General features: G+C 42.8%; 1 protein-coding gene across 2 annotated transcripts in view; it reads left to right on the forward strand.

The window, feature by feature from the left end:
* Nucleotides 1–20,335, forward strand: part of NNT (nicotinamide nucleotide transhydrogenase) — a 391,279-nt gene that overhangs the window by 257,269 nt on the left and 113,675 nt on the right. For both annotated transcript variants that reach the window (XM_085631219.1, XM_085631218.1), the window contains exons 15-16: nt 5,589–5,822; nt 15,709–15,869. In XM_085631219.1, the coding sequence (XP_085487345.1) occupies nt 5,589–5,822; nt 15,709–15,869 (395 nt within the window). The remainder of the gene's footprint in view (nt 1–5,588; nt 5,823–15,708; nt 15,870–20,335) is intronic.

Here is a 20,335-nt window from a genome sequence, read left to right on the forward strand (position 1 = left end):
TTTCTACAAGAACCTGCACGTCTGAAAGTTCTTAAGGGTAGTCATACCTATATCTTTTTGGAAGAAAAAGAAACAAGTGCGGCAATAGCCAAATGGCGCGCAGAAGATGCTGAACAGGGATAGGTGGGATAGAAGGGGGGTCTGTTCTATGGCGATTAGGAACTTTGGCTCTTTTCGTTTATCTCCCTTTCTTCCATCTTTCCATTCTTTTTTCTTTTTCTCTTCCTTGCAGTATTGCAGTAATTTGTAGAAACTTGTAGAAACTGTCAACTATGTTTAAAGCTTGTGATTATGTTTATGTTTATGATTACATTATAAACAGATGTAAGTGAGGGTAGACTTGACCTATTGGGTTGTGGCTCGGTAGGGCTGCCATTTCCAGCGGCAGCTGGTAATAAGGGGGGGTTCTTCTTGGAGACTGGGTGAGGCGCCACCCTTAGATTGGGTTTAGGTTTGGTGAGGGTTAGGGGGGGTGTATGTGGTTAAAGGGGGGGAGAAAATTGTCATCATTGGGGCACTGTGCTCTTAAAGAATGGGGAAGGTGTTTTTTTTTAGTTGTCAACAGTATAAAAAATAAACTACATGTTATAGTTCATTCAACTTTTTTGATAATTATTGTTGTAGGAGGAGGAGGAGGATTAACACAAAAGATAAAACTAAATTATGAATTGGATCAAGTGTTTGGCCTGTAATGTCGCTGGTCTTAACAACATAGGTAAAAGAAGGCTGGTCCGAGAGGAGTTACGAATGTATCAGTCTCATTTAGTGGTGTTGACAGAAACTCATTTGTCTTACAAAGACCGGAATTTATTAGCGGACCTGGGGTTAGAGGTTATCATTAATACAACTCAAACTGTATCTACTAAAGGAGTTGCTATCTTAAAAGATAAAAAGTTTGTCTGCGAAGTCATCAACAAATCGGCAGATCAATGGGGCCGATGGGCATTAGCTCAGCTGGCTATAGGGGGTAAGAAATATGTGATTTGCGCCATATATGGCCCTAATGTCGACGATCCTAATATTTTCGAATTCCTCAATTTGGAATTATTAAACTGGGAGGGGGAAAAACTAATCTTGGGGGACTTCAACTGCGTCTTAGATTATCATATAGACTCTACGGGGAATAGGCGTAATGTAAGAATGGGTAAAACTCGCAGTGCGATCATGCAAATGATGAGGCTTCAGTCTGTCAAGGACGCTTGGAGACGTATATACCCTCTAATACCGGGCTATACTTACTATTCGGCTCCTCATAAATCATACTCTAGGATCGACATGGCCTTGGTCTCTGATAGAGTACTTATAACATCGAAAATGGAAATATGTCCCCGGGTGACCTCCGACCATAACCCTATTATTTTCTCTTTTCAGGTTAAAATCGAAGATCAGGAAATCAGGCAATTCTCTTTCCCTAGGTATTTGTTGACTGATACTGAATATCTGTCGAGTACTACACAGCAATTAGAGGATTTTTTTTAGAATAAATACAGGTTCTGCATCTCCAATAATTGTTTGGGATACTATGAAAGCGTTCGTCCGCGGTATCACACAGAAATATATTCTTTTACAGAACAAAAAACGAAAAAGCGAAATGGAGAATCTATTACTTAATCTGCGTGATATTGAGAGAGAACATGTGAAGGTAGTTAAGAGTAAGGATTCAAAGGCCCAGGAAAGTATGCTCCTCTCTTTAATTGATGCAAGAATTGCAGTTAAAAAACATTTAAGAGAGAAAATGGCCGCAAAGTACAGTAAGCATCGGTTGGAGAGGTATGAGTATGGGGAGCATATAGGACATGTATTGGCATATCAGACTGCAGAGGCAAAAGCCAGAACTAAGATTGATGCTATTAAGGGAACAAATGGTATATTGTATACGGAAACATCGGATATCTTAGATCAGTTTTCGCAGTTCTATCAACAGTTATATTCTTTGACATGGTCATCTAACCAAGAAGAGATACTAGGCTATATCAATAACAGTGGCCTCCAGCCTGCAGACAATGAGAAAATTCATACATTAGAAGAAACAATTCTGTTAGAAGAAGTTGAATCTGCATTGTCACTACTGCCAAGTGGGAAGGCGGCTGGTTTCGATTCAATACCCTTAGAGTTTTATAAATCCTTCAAACAGATCATACTTCTACCTCTTATCAGTGCAATCCAATATGTAGCTATTTACGGTGAGGTGCCGGCATCATGGAATAAGACACAGATTGTGTTTTTTTTAAAAAAGGGCAAACCACCGACTGAGTGTGGTTCATACCGGCCAATTTCGCTTATTAATGCGGACGCGAAGATATTTTCTAAGATCTTGGCAAATCGCTTAGCCCCGATTATGACGGACTTAGTCTCTGAAAGTCAGCACGGATTTATATTAGGGAGGGATACTACTGCCCACGTTAACACGGCCATTAGTTCATTTGACTATGCAGAGCAAAAGAAAATCGATTTTGGCATGATCCTATTAGATGCTGAAAAAGCGTTTGATCGTGTCAGATGGGAATTTTTATGGGCTATCCTAGCAAAGATAGGTACTGGTAAGCAGTTCCAGTCCTGTGTAAAAGCTTTATATAGTAATCCTCAAGCTAATCTTTGCTATATGGGCTCTAGGTCAACATCATTCAGGATACTGTGCGGGACCAGGCAAGGTTGCCCGCTGTCACCATTACTTTTTGCTCTATATATAGAGCCATTTTTACGTATCCTTCAATCTTGTGTATACATTGATCCGTTGGTTTCCGGCACCTCTCAACTTAAGCTCACAGCATATGCTGATGACATAGCGGTTTATGCTACTAATCCAAGTGAGGCCGTGAATAAGATCATAGATGAAGCTGAGAAATACGGTAATGTTTCAGGATACAAGTTGAACGTGAATAAAACTCAAGTGCTTACTACTTTAGGGATTCATAATGTGATGGATGGGGCGTGCACTACAGTAACTTATTTGGGGGTAAAAATAACTCCTAATGTTAAACAGATAATAGACATCAACTATTTACCGCTCTTGCAGGAAACCGCTAGGTTGTTTAAATTTTGGCACAGGCTCCCTTTGGGGCTATTGGGTAGATCTAACTTAATAAAAATGAAAATACTTCCCAAATTTTTATATTTGTTCCGCTCTATTCCGCTGAAAATTCCTAACAATCTGTTTAAAAAACTTGAGGGCATATGCAGTAGCTTTCTATGGGGTTATAAAAAACCCAGAAGAGCAATCGAGCTACTTAAATCTCCTTATGAACAAGGAGGACTGGGTTTTCCGGATTTTAAAATGTATTTCTGGTCTTCATTTATTGTTCGTTTTCGATGCTTGTTGGGCTTGGACCAGTCAAATTCACTATTCAAGCTTATTTTAGGTAATCAAAGGGACATGTTTTTGTATGGAATAAACGATCCAAATTACTTTAAGAGAGTCAAGTTTAAGACTCTGAGGGATATTGTGCTCATATGGAGAGATATGGCTATTAAGTGTAAGCTACCCAAAATGCATACTAAATTTCCTTTGTGGGGGAACCCACTGCTCCCTAAGATCTTCCAGGATCAGGCAGGCAAATCTTGGAGTCAATATGGGATCTCATACCTGGGCGAAATTATATGAGAGGAATCATGTCATTTGAAAATTTGCGCATAAGGTATAAGCTACCGGTAAATTTTTTTTACAAGTATTTGCAAATAAGAGACTATTTAACTACAACTCTCGCTCCAATTGAATTTACACAGTCAAATGTTTGGGATTGTATATATGGTACAAAGACCAAGTCCTTAATAGGTATGATGTATATTCATCTGTCTAGCTTTAAACTTGATGGCAGCGTAAAATTAGCTGAACGTTGGAGCCAAACGCTGGGTATATCGGTCTCCCCTAGTATGATCAAACAAACACTAGCTAATGTAAAGGATTCGGTGCACTCTGTCAACTTGCAACTCCAGCAATTACGTATTACTTGTATGCTATATTACACACCGGCTAGAATTGCAAAATGGGATCCAGGTAGTATGACGGGAGATAAAAAACATTGCCCTAAATGCGGATTATACGCTGCCGACTTGTTGCATATGTTTATCTCATGCCCTTCACTGACGGTTTATTGGCAGAAAATTGAACAGCTACTTCAGTTAAAACTCGGCCTGAATCAACCATTGACTGGTCTTGAGATCATGCTGGGTTGTAAAGAAAATAATTTAGGTTTAGCATGTCTCTTCTCAATTTTAATGGCTGCTGCTAGACTAGCTATTGCTAGGGCTTGGATTTCTCCCACACCTCCTCAGGTTGAGGATTTTTGGTCGATAATTAAGGAAACCTATGGCTTGGAGGCTGCCTTAGCAAATACAAGGGGACTTCGCTCCCTGGTTAAATTAGAAGCACTTTGGCGACCAATGTCTTTTTGATTAATCTACTATATATCTTATATTGAATGTGTGGCTCTGTAATTCGCGAAGTAAATGTTCCTGTGTGCCCTTATGATTATATTGCTTTATATCATTTGGTGATCATTTCAATTTGTGATTCTATGGTCCTTTCTGATTACCTGCTTACTTTTTTATCGCTGCCTTCCTTCTCCATATGTTATGTCATATGCTATTTATTTTATTGCCTTTTTGAATTTACTATACTGTTGATGTATACTACTATATATGCTTTTGTTTTACTGTATTCTATTTTGTGCCTACTGTGATGATGAAAATAAAAATATTTAAAAAAAAAAAAAAAAAAAATGAAACACATTGGGCTGAAGTCTGATTTTGACCTCTGCACCTGGCCGCCCCTGTGCCGCTGATGGTGTAGTTTTGGTACTCACTTTAGCCGTGCCCCTTGCTGACCTTTTGGTCCCCAAGACTGGAATTGTAAGTTGCATACTTACCTGTATAACCGCATTACTGTTTACTCCATGGTATAACATTGAACTGTTCAAAAAATGCACTGTGTCGACTTTTAAAAGCTTTAAGTATTTTCCCTGCAAAACCTCCGTACCTTATTGCGAAGATCTTGGCCTTAAACTAAAACTTGAACAAAGCTTATTTTTCTAAAATTGGTGTGGATTTCCTTTTTGATTGGTGTGTCAGTTATTGGTCTTTTTGTGCGATAAATGCCTTGCCTTCCTCTTGGTTAGGCGTAAGGCTGCTTGCCCACACTACCACTAATAGAGCACTTTTTAGCTCTATTAGTGGGTTTTACATTGAGCCCTGTACACTTCTGAAGAATCTCTGGACTCTGTGTATGGTATAACCACCTGGTGGTATACCATGTGCAAAGCCAGCTTCCTCCAATTAATTAAAACATGCAAGAAGGAATATTAGGATGATGATTATTCTTAACTAACACATCCTGTCTGTTACTGCTGTAAGGTTCAGGCCAAAAAGCTTCAGTCCATATAACACATTGATTTCCCCTTTAACTTTGCATTAAACATCACACTAGTGCTCTGAATCAGTAAGGTTTGTGCTCTAGGAAACATGTTAATGAAATCATTCAACGGAAAGTTACGTTGGTCAGGTAATGTAAAGTGTAAACATGGTGACAAGTGAGCTTTTTCTTTTATGTTACATGTTGGTGTTTGACATTGTTTGTTCTTTTCAATCTTCAGGGCTGACCATTGCTAAGCGCATTCAGATTTCTGACCTGCCTCAGCTCGTAGCTGCTTTCCACAGCCTGGTTGGTTTGGCAGCTGTCTTCACCTGTGTCGCAGAGTACATGATTGAGTACCCACATTTCGCGACGGATCCGGCAGCAAATCTTACTAAAATTGTGGCCTATCTGGGTACCTACATTGGTGGAGTAACTTTCAGTGGTTCGCTTGTCGCTTATGGAAAATTGCAAGGTGAGTATGTTGAAATCTGTTTTTATTAATGTCGAAATCTCTTCATTCAGCTCTTTGTTTTGCCTTATAAGGTAACGAAATGCAGTCTCCTAGCCATACACTTTGTTTCCAGACAACGTTCACATTTAAGTCACCAGGTCAGGGTTTGACAGTCTTCAATCTACCACATATACCAATCTAGGAATTTTGACAGCCTTCAATCTACCCCATCATATGCACACAGAATAAGACACTTTAAGTTACTCTGCATGGGAGGACTTAATGTTAAGTCATTACTTCAAAATGTAAGCTCTTGTGTTTGCATCTATCAGCGCCATCCTGATTGAAGCCTCACTAAGAGACCGTATCCATCAGATCTCCGTCCAAAAATCCATAATCTTACGAAACTTAGAAGGTCTCCTTTTGGTCCTAGTCAAGTACAGCCTCTTCTGAAACCTGTTTGTGTTAATCAAGGGGAGGCTGGTGCAGGTTCTCATAGACAACACCATTGCCATTTGGTACAGCAACCAGCCAGGGTGTTGTGGGGTACTGGGTCTGATGCAAGGAGGCTTTGCTTCTCTGTAGGTGGTTGTAGCCCCAGATTGTGGACCAACTGGCAGGTTTCCACAGTGCCAGAGCTGACTTAATGACCAGGCAGCTAGTGGCATCTACATCCTGAGGTGGCGCAGGATATCTTCCAACAGTGAGGAGAAACTTTGATAGATATTTTTGGCAAATAATCGAGAGGAGTCACTCGTAGGTAAAGAGAATGTAGTGTCAGCCTCGTAATGGAAAAGAAGAAAAATGTTTTGTTTAAAATAACCCTCACCCACCAAGGTTACCCCTTGGTGGCATGCTTCATCATAGGGTTCTTCCCTAACCTGCTGGGGAAGGGGTTGCTGCGACCGACCAGTATGTGGGAGCCCTAATAGTGTTTTTGCCTATATACATCAACCGAATGCATATTTATCAGAGTGGGGGTTTGTTTATATGCAATTATTATTGGATCCCCTAGTCGGCATGGTGAAAAATGGGGATGGTTAAAGACTACTGGGATGATGTCCCTAAGTTTCTCTTGTCGACTAGTTTCAAGCCCTACCCCAACCCATTTCGTCAGGACCTAGGGGGTTACTCCCCGTTATCACTCCTTTAGTCATCAATATTGTATCTTCATGTGAAAGTAGAGATAGATGAGATATGAAATTTAATACATACAGCACCTATTTGGTCTGTTCTTATTTTTATGTAATCTTCCTTAATAAGGCCTCGTGAGTCCAAACTGGGGAGGAGGGACGCCTATAGTCACACTTTCCTCAAGGCTACTCCCTTGTTGCGGGATTAACCAATTGCCTGTTGCTCCGGAGATGATAGATATTTTTGGCACCATCAAAAATGCACAGTGTCAAATATTTTGCGCATTGGAGTTTGTGCAAGATCACTTGTTGAGATGCATTCTGACTGGATTGGAACACAGGACTCTGTATGTCCTCCTGCCTCTACCTCCCTTGTCCTAAGTTCTGAAGGTCAAGAATGACGAGGCCCAAGTCATGATGTTAGGATCTGCTGTCTCCGCAAGAAGATAGGAGTCCTCCACCCAAGTCTATGCAATCTATACATAAAAGGAGATGGAGCTGCAGCAATTGACACATTTGATTTCCTGCCTGAAGCAGTGGATGTCATCCTTGCCGCCAGGTGCCCTTCCACAGAAAGTTTTTCCAGGCGCTGGGACAAATTTGTACTCTGGTGTGGTGTTCACAATTGTGACCCCATACAGGTGAAACTGTTTGACATCTTTTTGTTTGTTTGGTCTTTAGCGTAGCAAGGCAATGCACTGGGTACTATAAAAGGTTTTCTGGTAGATATTTCTAATCTCAGATTCCTCACCTTTAAATAGCATTGGGTTCCAGACTGTTATTGAACTAGCCTATGAAGGACATTGTACCCACCAAAAGATCCATAAGAAACTGAAGGTGGTTCCCATCTCTAGATGAGCAAGTGGAGCGGGAACTAAGAGCGCCATCTTTGCAGCTGTCTTTCCCCCAAAGTGATGCAGCGTCCACTGACAGTGTCCGACCCTCCTGCACATGTTTGGAAAGAGTTTCAGTTGATTTCTTTGGGCCTTTAGGAATCGGACATCATCTCATGGTAGTTGTTGTTGGGTAGTCCTGTTTTCATCTAGTAGAGGAGTTATCAACAACCCATGACAAGGTAATTGAGTGGCTGAATGACATTTTCCCCACCATTCTCTAATCTGACACAGGTCCGCTGATAAAGATCAAAGAATTCTAGGAGTTTCTATTCAGACTAAATATCAAGCATCAAATGAGTACACCTCTGTGGCCCCCAGCTAGTGGTGTTGTGTTACAATTCATGGGTACCCTCAAAACGGTAATTGAACAAGCCTAAATGGAGGGACACCACGCCCTGTATCAAGCCCTGTGTGCGCATCATTCAACTCCTCACTCCACACCTGGTGAGAGTCCTGTCATCTTGCTATTTGGGAGAGCCATCGGAACCAAGCTACCACAGTGGACAGTAGACTGATCTGTGAGTGCTGTTAAGGTTCGTGTCACAGACACTTTGCAAAAGTGTGCGATGAAAATGTGCCGATCGGCGTCAACGAGCTCAGGAACCAGTCTTCGATGAAATGGACTGCGTCCTGGTCAAGCAGACACAGAAGAAAACAGGTACCCTATTTGCTGTCGATCCTATGAGGGATGTGACGTGCAAAGGACACATGGTGATGACATATTGTCCCGGAAAGTCAATCACTCTGGACTCGTCACACTTTAAGCACCTACCTCCTGTTCATCAGCTCCTGCAATCATTAAAGACGCGACCCACCTTATAGTCCGGATAAAGCACCGGACCCTGTGCCATTGGTACACAATGAGAGTGTCTCAACCGTCTCATACCACTCGATCGGGCTGACTTTGCGCCTTATTGTGGAAATATAATGTGCCTGTTAGTACTATTTAATTAACTAAGGGGGAGATGTAATGTCGTGAAACTGTGCACTAGAACCCTTGCGGTTCTGGGCAGCCTCAACTGGGGGATTGCATAATTTGCTGGGAGGTGTTAACGTGTGGTTATTAACGGTTTTGAAGTACAGAGTGTGCAGTGACTAATTTTGTGCTAAGGAATAAAGACGTCTGTTACAGAGTTCCATGTGTGGCATATTCATTTGCATGATTCTGGACTGGGCAGGACGCTACAGGCCGAGTATTTGGTGATAGCGTAGTGGTGCAACTTCGCCCTTGGACGTAATCCATGTACTCCTCTCTGAACGTGCCTGTCTCTTTAGTGGACATGCCATTTGTTGAGAAGGCAGATTCAGCAGAGGAACTCTTTAAAGCAGGCTTCTCAAATGAGTAGTTTGTGAATTTCTGGTAGATTTCCAGCTACTTGTAACAAGCTCACCTCTGTGCATTCCTTTTTACTAAATTTGAAGCTTTTGCGTGGCTGAATCAATAGATGTATGCCAAAATTAAAAAGTGTGCCTTCAAGATGAAAATGTATGTATTTTTAGAAGTCATTCGCTGATGTTCAAAGAAAAATGGTTGAATTTCCAAAATATGATATTTGTGTGCAAAATCACATGGCAGTTAGGGAGACTTATTACTAATATTATTGTCTTGTTGACTGGGGGATTGCATCTATGGTTGTGATGTATTTATTACCCATGTAAAGGCATTGCAAATTGACAAACTCTTTTTTAAATTACACCTGGCATCTCTTACTAGTAACCCGGGGGACCCCTGCTGATAATCTTGCATAGAGTGACCACTAATGTAATTTTATCTGAAGAAGTCACTATTACATCACTAATAATGTTACTACCCCTGGATGATTTTATTTAACATAAATAGCGCTTATTAAAGAAAATGTTGGAGGTTACCCCTTTAAAGAAAGCTGTGCACAGTGTGTTCTCTAGGCCCCTCTACCCTACATCACAAACTCCTCATTAATTTTGCCCATTTCAAGACTACTTCAGAATATTGGCCTACAGGCCAAAGTGAAGTCTCACTGCCCCTGCAACGGGTACCCCAGTCATTACGGGTACAGGGATCAAGCACACTATATCCGGGCCATCAAGGGCAGTGAATTTTCCAGCCCCCTCACCCTCTTGCATTCACCTCCAAGCTGCTTTAGTTTGCCCTGAGGGAGGCAGGATCAGAAACTTCCTTCAGAGTTAGCAGACTAGAACATCCGCTAGGTGGTTCCTCCATAGCATCCAACGATGCTATGCCCTGCCATTCCTTTGACTCATCTCACATCCCACCCACGTCTGAACATCACTGAGAAGCAATTGTCCATCTTATTCCCAGAAGTGCATGCTGTTTTGTCCAAAGGAGCCATAGAGAGCAGGTTCTGGCCCGGGAAATGGGGATTAGATGCTACTTCTGTTATTTTCTAGTGTCGAAAAAGGATGGAGGTCTTTGTTCCATTTTATATCTCTGCTCTCTGAATGCCTTCTTGCAAAAGGTCAAATTCAAGATCCAGGTTCTGTCTTTCCTGGATCCAAGCGACTGTTTCTGGCCTTTTCTCCAACACAAGAAGTCCTGGACATTCAGGATATGATGCCAATATTTAGGCCTCTGTCCTGGATCTTTGTGAGAACATTAAAGGTTTTCGGCCTTTTGGCGTCCTGCTAGCCCATATATGCAGGCTCTGCAGTGGAACCTGAAATCTCTGTGGGCTCGGCAGTAGACAAACTTTTCAGATTTCATTCAGGTTTTGGAGGAGACTGCAAAAGACCTGCAGTCATGGCTCAACTGCATTTGGACCAGCAGCAGACTCCTCTATGCCCCACCCAGAGCATACTGTGGTGACAAATATGCCACTGCTGGTATGTTGAGGTCATCTGGAAGTGGTGGAGATCAGAGGATTCCAGTCTCTCATAGTGGCCCATTGCCACATCAATCAATCAATTGAATTTGTGGGCCATTCGCCTGGTACTGAAGGGCTTCCTTCCATCACTCAAACGGGGACTAGTTTAGGTTCTCATGGACAACTCCACCGCCATTTGGTACTGCAGAGAGCAGGGTGGGGATCCCATGTCAGAGGGCATTTCACCTCTGGAGCTGGCTAGAACAGGGCATTTTCCTAGTTGTGAACAACCTGGTGGGATCTTTGAACACCAGGACAGTACAGCTCAGCTGAGCCTAGCGGAAACACGAATAGCAGTTAAGCTCAGAGGTCGCACAATGTATCTCCTAGCAATGGGGACAAACATAGCTAGTTATTTTTCCACTGCAGAGAAAACGTGCTGAAGTTTCCCAGAAGGCTTTCCCTCCGAGACTTATTCTGGCTTGAGTGTCAAGAGGCACTTATTTCCACCACTGCCTCTCCTGCCCAGAGTTCTGAAGATGATCAGGAATGACCAAGCCCAAATCATCTTAATGGTTCTGGATTGGACAAGTATAGTATGGTATCTGGGATGTCTGGAGATGAGCATATATCTTCAAATCAGGCTTCATATTTAGGAGAATCTCCTATAGAAGCAGCTGGGCAGGGTCCTGCACCCAAACCTGCCCAATCTGTACCTCCATGCGTGCAGATTGAGTTGTGGCAGTTGACTGCATCTGATCTTCCTTCCGAATTTGTGTTTTTTATACTTGCTGCCAGTTGTCCACCTTAGTCTCTTTACACTAGGTCCTGGGACAAGTTTGTAGCATTGTGTGCCACTTGCAATACATAGCAGGCCAAACTGCCAAATGTCATATGGTTTGTATTGCTTTGGGTACTGTTAAAGTTTGTCTGTCTGCCCTTTCGGCATTTTTACTTGTACCGAATCAGCATCCCCATTTAAATCACCTGTTGTCATTAGATGTTTGTAAGGTCTGACTAGCTTATTTCCTCTAAAAAGTTTTGTGATCCCACAGTAGTATCTTAATTTAGTTCTCACTTTCCCCTATAAAATACATGCACAACTGTCTATTACATCTCTTGATTTTGAAGACTGTATTTCGAGTCTTGGTGACCTTGGCTCATCGCATTAGCTAATTCTAAGCGTTCTGTGCAGCCACATGATGCCACTTTTTTTCAGTCAAAGTGATACTGAGTAGAGTTGGCCTTTTTGCCTAAAGTTGTTATGGCCTTTCACATTGGACAATCCCTCACTCTTCCACTGTTCTTTGCCCTGCCTTACCTCTTAAAAGAGCAGGAGGGTCTCAACCAGCTGGATCTTAGTAGAACTTTGAGTTTCTACATCGATCGCGCCAAAGACAGGTGTATGATCAGTTGTTTGTGAGTAGGATTCTCAGGAGCGTAGAAAGGCAAGGCAATGCAGAAAAGGACCAAGTGGATATGCTCTGTATCAAGATCTGCTATGCACTAGGCAAGAAGCATCCCCCTTAGGGGTTGAGGACCCATTCATCCAGGGCCAAAGCAGCTACCACTACACTGACATACGAAGTGGAGTGCCTGTGCTTGACATCTTTCAGGCTGCCAATGTAGGTGTCCGTATACGTGTGCAAAGCTCGACTGCCTTGACAGCCATGTCTGTCGAAGAGAGCATTTCGCTCATTCGCTCCTACTGGACTTTTTATCCAAGTCATTCCAGAGACCCACCATCTTGGGAGGTACTTTCTTGGTATCTATTAAAATGTGAGGAATGTGCAGTTAAAAGTATCCATAAGAACAAGTTACCTTTGGTAAAGCTCTTTCTGGTAGCTACTCGATCTAACAGAAGATTCCCCACTGCCCTCTCTTTTTCCTGTTGCCCAGGCTGCGACGCAGCTACAAGTGTATACTTTCAAGAAACTTTACAGCCTTGACTGCTAGATGCGCTGGAAAGAACATTTGGCTCACTTGCATGCATTAATTTGTGGTCTTATCCCACTCCAGAGGCCCTCCGCATTCGCAACATACTGCTTTGGTATCTATTAACAAGATGATGGCTCTGCACTTATAAGTATCCATCAGAACAACAAATTTAAATATCTTTGGTAATGCTGTTTCTTGCGGATAATCTTGCCGCAGATTCCTCACTACCTCCCCATTCTAGGACAACATTTAAAATGGTCACTAGTTGGTATTCAGCACACTGTGACCAACATTTGTTCACACTCTGTATCTTGAGGGCATAGAACAGGAAGGATGAGAAGCTGATTTCATTGTGCAGTGGTAGAACTTGCATGTGGCTCCACTCCGTCACCTCTGGGGCTGTTTGGAGCCAATGTGAAGCTACATGACAACAATTAGCAGCACTATGAAACAAGCATTTGCAATGCAATAGGTCTCGCATTTACGAAAGTTTAAGCTATTATCATTGTAAATGACAATCTTTTATTTATGTTTTAAAAACAAAAATAAAAGGCCTTGTCATTTACAATGTCAATAGCTCAAACTCACGTAAATGCGAGACCTAGTGCATTGCAAATGCTTGTTTAGGTGTAGGTGCCCACCTTTCACCACAACAGAAACAACCCTCGTGTGAGGTGCCTGGCTCCAGCCCCGCCTGTTTGGTTTCACTGTCAAGTGCAACCTATATACATCGTCATTCTATAGGGGAAAATTCCTAAATTACTGAAAATATATTTCTACCTTTGTGGACATTTGTGATCACACCCTTCTGGATTCAAGCCTGTGCCCCTGGGGTTAACCACTCAATCACAGCATGGCTGCAGCTGTTAAAGGCAATTCGTACAAGTTAATCCCCTCTGCTGGGATTCGAACACACACGAAGATATCATTCTGAAGGCAGCGCACATACCACTGTGTTATAGCTGCGGCAGCTGGTTCCAGCAGCTACAGGCAGCGATACAACTGTGACGTGCCAGATTCTGGGTAGATGCCCTACTATGACAAAAACTAGCCACATGGATAATTAAGTAAGGAAGCAGTATGAATTCTGTGTTATAGAAAGTAGTGGTACGTGTAACATGCGTTTAAATTTCAGTATGAGTGGCATTACTTCCTAAACACAGTGGAATTAAGTCTTAATGCTCGCATAAAATAAATATTTTGATCTGCCCAACTGCTTAACTGTAGAGACAAAGCCGGGATTCTAGCCCATTTCTCTGGGTTCCGAGGTCAGCAGTTGGGAACTCAAGACCACATTTCTTTCCCAGGATGTGAACTGCCTAACCAGATTCTGCCTGGATCGGCCTACTGCTTACTTACAGCAATCTGCATAACTCCTACTAACTATGTCTGCTGGTACAGTGATGGTCATCCGAAGGTTCTCGAGGGGATTCTGCCTCCATTTGCTTCATGCCGCTGCAGCAGGCTGGACGAGTCTCTCGATGTGCCACTCGACGGGTAGACCGACATAAGAGGAGAGAAAAATAGTGCAATAAATGTTACGTGCACTTGTATTACTGCAAAATATTTGCAGCTACGATCCTGGTAGTCCCCTCTCTCGTGCCCCTTCATTTCCCGTGCTCACCCTGTAACATGTCCTGTCGGGATCATGTTGAGCCGATGGCGGAATTCGACGCTGGTTCCCGGTTCCATTGTAGGCCGCGCTGAACATTCGCACCATGTGCCTGGTCAGACACTGAATGCTGCGGCACGTTGTAGGGTGCACGGTGGAGACAGAAGAGGCTGATCATATGCCTTGCCATGCCTTCTACAGTCCAGCACCCCCAAATGATGTCACACGGCCGCCCCTTCTCAAGGCAAGACAGATGAAGGACTCCTGCCCGTGGAGTGATTAAGTGCACCCCACTTCTATTTGCCCGGGTTGCCTGGTCAAGAGATCCGTCGCAGGACCAGTGGGAGGAGCTGGGGAGGCGGGGCTTTAGTGGGACACGAAGACCGGGTTGTGCATCGCCCTCAAATTCCGTTTATTCTTTCACAAAACTTGCTTTTTTACTCCCAATGCCTGGCGAGGAGAAATCAAACAAATCCTTTGTGTTGCTGCTCGCTCCGTGTAGCTGCTTCGAAAGTGAAAGCGGGCATGCCCCGGTGAATGTAAGCAAAGCAAGTCGGTAAAGAAAATAGTACAACTGCTGGGTAACAACCAAGTAAAGGGACCAGTAGCCATGGGAGGTTACAAATGACAACATGGCGGTACTAAGGAGGGACTAACAAGCCCATTTAGGAATCAGAAGGCAGCAGTTACGAAGGACAAACACACAAGCCAATGAAAAATGTGGGCGTGGGAGTGGCGGGCTTCTCTCTCGTACTGTACTACAACAGATCGCTAGAGCAGCGCTTGCGCGCTGGCTGAGCCTCGTCCTAAAAATCTGTGGATCCTGTCTGACACTGGGGTATATTCTAAGATGAAGAATCTATGGTTTTATAGAGTATCCACCAGAAAGTGCGTTGCCGAAGGTAAGTAACCTTTTCATCATTTTTTATATTGCAAGAGTGGGTAGTGCACAACTTTAGTTATCATGCCTCAAAAAATAAAAATTTCATTCTGTATTGATTTTCAAACCCGCTATACATAATACATCAATGGACACAGCATTATAACAAATTAAATCAGTTTTAAGAATTGATATTATTCAGTAGATGTTGTATGAATAAGGGTTGTTAGTGGCCCGATTTTCCACCTACATTTCTTATTATCATTTGTAAGCAATAAATAACGGAATTTGCTACTTAGTTAGAATATATAAATCCAATAGCGGTGGAATCCCCATTATGTTTTTTCAGCAGACCCAAAGACAAGGGTGGAAGCTCGTTGTTAAATACTTGCTTTTGCATATTGTTCCTGAGAGGTGGGGAGCTGCTCTTGCCAAAGAAAACATCCAAATAAATCACAAATAAAAACATGATTGTCACTTTATCGACGTTTGTTTGTACATGGTACCGTAGCATTATGTACATAACCTGGAACTGCTAAATATTTGATAGAGGATTACATAAATTAGTTGAGAACTATTAGTCGCATGACTAAAGAATCCGTTGCATGTATCCATTCTTCAGATTAACGGTGTTCCTTCGGTTGCAGGTGTACTGAATTCTGCGGCCCTCCTGTTGCCAGGCAGACATTATCTGAATGCAGGCCTCTTAGCAGCCAGTATTGGTGGAATGATTCCATACATGATGGATCCAAGCTACACTACAGGTCTCACCTGTCTAGGTTCAGTGTCTGCGCTTTCTGCTGTCATGGTGAGTAAGAACTTTCAGGGTGGGCTGACCAAAGAGAGGAACTACCAAAGCAGTCAATTCTCAGGGTTTAAGAACTGTACAGTATGTTCTACCTGTGCTGTCGCCTTCCGCTCCTGATACAGCATTAAGTGTTTATAGATGTTATGTCGTGGTTATTGGGGTTGTCACCTTTGCATTTTTTAATAAAGAACTGGGCATGGAGGGTTTGTTTTTCAGTTTTCAGCCTTAAATATTGCACTGAAGCCACAACTGGTTATAGTCTGCATGCATTTGTTTCGCCTTTATGATGCTCTTGTGCCGATCAAGAAGCCCCTTCCGCCCGTGGAATGTTTGTTGCATTACCAGATCTTGTCCTGTTGCACATCGGCTTTCTGTTAGCAGGTCCGTACTGCACATGCAGCCCAGGTCTCCCACCTCGCTGTGAGTAATATGGTGAGTAGGCAAGGTAGCCCACTTGGCTTAAACAGTAAGCAGCTGAATACGACCCCTTCTAAGATGACACCTTAACAACACAGGAGGGAAACCATTAATGAAGCCCGAAACTATTACAAAGTGCAGCAATGGAAAAGCCAATCCGTGTATTCCTGCCCCGAGCGTGGAGCCAGTGTCGGTCCGTTCTGCTGGTGGTGCCGTCACAGGCGACCCTCCTGCTGCAAGAAAGTATGAGAAATTGAAATGACGACGGCAATTGCCAAATATATTCTGTACTAATCTGGAGCATTTCTAAGGTTTTTACATTTTATTTCCTACCTGCAACCTTTGAGAATAAGTGTGTAAGTACATGAGTTTCTCAGTGGGTGTGTGTGTGAGTGGGTGCATGAGTGTCTTAGTGAGTGTTTGAGTGGGTGTGAGAGTGAGTGGATATGTGAGTGCCTCTGTGTGCATCAGTCTGTGAGTCTGTCTGAGTTGGGTGTGTGAGTGGGTGCATGAGTGTGAGTGGGTTTGTAACAGCCTCTATAAGTGTCAGTCTGTAAGTGAGTGCATGAGTGTCCGAGTGGGTCTCTAAGTGAGTCTGTGAGTGGTTGTGTGAGTCTTTGAATGAGTGGGTCTGCGTGTGGGGGCATGAGTCTGAATGGGTCTGTCTGAGTGGGTGTGTGTGTGTGTGTGTGTCTTAAGTGTTCTCTTTTGCCCTCTTCTGCTGTTTTGCCTTTCCTGCCCGTTTTTCGGCCCTCTGGTATGCTTTTTCTGCTAGTTTGTCTGCCTTCTGTTTTGCCTTTACTGGTAGTTTGTGTTTCCTTTTTCTCCCTCTAAAATGAGGGAGAGGGACTGTTGTAATTTCAATGTTGGAGGGCCCCCCCCTACTTCCCCGGGCCAATTTCGGTCCTGGGGACCCCATCCCCCGAGGCCCTCCATAATTCAGTGGGGTAGGGAGCAGCATAGTCCCCAGGCCGATTCCCCAGGGCCCAGCCAGGTTTCCCTGAGTGCCCTGGAGCCTATGTAGGGCACCCAGTGTGCATCTTGGGGACCATGTAGTGAGCTGCAAGACCCCGCGGTCCAGCCGGTGGCCTGCCTCCTGCAGGAGCTGGCATTGCTATTGCACAAAGGGAGCTGCTGGAAATGTAGCTTCCTTTGTGCAAGAGCAATAGTTTCATTTATTTCCCTACCGCAGAGATTAAACCTCCACTACTAGCAAGCGGGAGCGTTTTGACCGCTCCTGCCTGCTGAAACTGGAGTGTCGGCTTTTTCTTGGCAGGAGCGGTCAGCTCCCATCAAGCTAAAAGCAAACCACTATGTCCAGGGGGTGTGCACCCCAGGACATAGTAGGAGCTGGCACTGAGGGCTGGTGGTCCCCATGGTCCTTAATGGCTCCAGGAGGGGGGCAGCACGGCCCCCCTACTTCACTTTTCATGAGCCAGCCCCAGTGTGGTGATGGTCCCTGGTGCTGGCCCCCTTCCACTTTTTAAAGTTATTTGCCCTTCGGAGGCGGTAGTGCCTGGGCACTGTGCAAACAGGAGGGAGAGGCGGGTGCAGGCACCAAGCGCTAAAGGGGTGGGGTGAAGGGGGATGTTAAGAACTAAATGGAGAGAATGAAGAAAGACAACAACAAAACAAGCAGGTCTCCATTTTCAGCCGATTTGCAATGGTAAGTAATGGCACTTCGGGTCCGTGTTACAATGTTGTTTATATGAATATAACGACCATGTTCAGTGATGAGTATCGGTATTTGTCAAATCGATTTCTAAAAGCATTTTGCGGCACTGTTGCGATACGGCATTTCTGAGTGGCTTTCAGTGGGATATAGTAGTTGAGATTCAATATTCCCAATATCGAAGCACTGGCACTTTTACTCTGCTCATTTACAAGCACCAGCAAACCAAGAATAGGTTGGCAATACCTACATTTCTCTGCCGGGCTACTATACTCCTAACATACTGGCAGCACCATTTCTCAGCTGTTTGAAAATACTGATACTATGCGAGAGCATGCAGGTCTCACCTGTATTGTAAAACTGATTAACGCTTCGCCATTTTGCCGAAAATAAGAGAAGTCAGTCAGAGGGTGATTACTCTGTAGATGAGCAGCCTTGTGGCTGGTCTGCCCTCCTTCAGGGATGGGTTATAGAGGCAGAAAGGCACAATTAACCGAGATGAGAAAGGAATTTGAAAAGATAGAAACGAGATAAAATTCAGTAAATAGCAAAAAACAGCACACTGGGCTCACAGGTACCTTGCCACTTTTTGTATGCTTTAATGGACAGTGCGGTTACAGAGCATGTTTATGCGTGGATGGGAATAGGACCCGCGAAGAGGCAGCAAGACCACAGAAGGTATCGGGGGCGGTGCAAACGAGGTCGGTAAGAGGGAATACTGACTGCAAAGCACTGGTAGGATAAACGAGTGAACACATAAACATGTTTGATATTGAAACACACTTTTATCCCTTAAAATAGTTTTTACAAATGTAAATGGTCTGTTAAAAAATAAAGACTCACTGAGCAACAGAGACCCCGGTCGCAGCAGCTCCGATCGGTTACTATAACAATTAATGACCAATGCGCATGGGTTCGTGCAACATTGCTATGTTATGATATAGTGGTTAATAGACACCGAGATGGTGCAGGTGAGAGCGTCCGATTCATGGCAATACTGCAGTCCTTTGTCAGTGCCTCAGATGAATCATCCGATAAGAGCAAAGCATTGAGCTTAAAAAAATGGATGGGAAATTGACTAAACCGTTATTGAATCAACATTGAGAAAGGCACGAATGGCCGAAACGCATCTGTTGGATGCAATAAATGATGTATAAAACCAGAGGAGATATATATATCTCTATCTCTTTAATAATTTTTTATTACGTTTTCAGAAAAAGAGAACAAATTACAATCAAATGAACACATTATGAATAAAGTACAACCAGTAATTTGAGAGAAGAGAGAAAAAAAATACATGAGCAAGAAATTCAAAACAGGAGAAGAGAAGAAAAGAGAAGAGAGTAAAAAAGAAAAGAAAGGGGGAGAAAAAAGAAGAGGAAGAAAGAGTTAGCGGTTGAGAAAAAGTGTGAAATTAAAATACAGGTGCATGTGAAGAAAGATAAGAAGTAAAGGGTAGCCAAAGGTAGGTCTGATTTAATTTTTGAGAGAGAGTAAGAGAAGAAACAGTAGCAAACAAAGTTCCACCAAATTAATAATGACAGTTTAGAATTATCTTTCCAACAGGACAAAATTACTTTAAAGGCTATAGCAATAAATAAATCAAACAGATTAATATGATTAGGAATATCAAAATCAGGTGAGGAGGAACCAAGAAAAACATTTTGCATTGTTAATGGAATATTACATTGAAATATTATCATACATTTAGACCAAATAGATTGCCAGAACTTTAAAACATTCGAACAATCATAAAGTTGATGAAGTAAAGTCCCAGTAGTTTCAAGGCAAGACCAACAGAGGGATGAGAAAGTAGGGGAAAACTTGGATATATAAACAGGGGTAATAACAGCTCTACTATAAATGAAATAAAGGGATTGAGTAATACGTGCAGCAATAGAGGTTTTAAAGAGCTTGAGCCATAATTTATCCCAAGAAGAGATGGGGAGTGTCATAGATAAGTCAGTTTCCCAGAGTAATTCGACAGGGGATTTAGGACGTTCAACAACATGAGAACAATAACTTATAAATGAAAGCAGCTTTAGGTCTATGCTCTTGAGAAACACTATATAACGGTGAGTGTGGAGTGAGTGATGTGGAGGTTAAAGGGAAATTATTTGAAGATAAATAAGACTGGAATGCTGTTGATATTAAAAGGTATTTCATTAATAAATGAATCGGGTAACTTATATTGTGATTGTAGTTCCTGGAAGGGAATAACAGAATTATGTTGGATCAATTGATGGATAAAAATAATTCCCTTCTCCTTTCAATGCTTGTAATAAAATGATTTACGTTTATATTTGATAAATTTGTTATACCAAATGGTGGAAGACAAACATTGATATGTATCTAAACCATGGGAAAAAATATTATA

The sequence above is a fragment of the Triturus cristatus genome, chromosome 2_1 (assembly GCF_964204655.1).
Source record: "Triturus cristatus chromosome 2_1, aTriCri1.1, whole genome shotgun sequence".
Classification (NCBI taxonomy): Eukaryota; Metazoa; Chordata; class Amphibia; order Caudata; family Salamandridae; genus Triturus; species Triturus cristatus.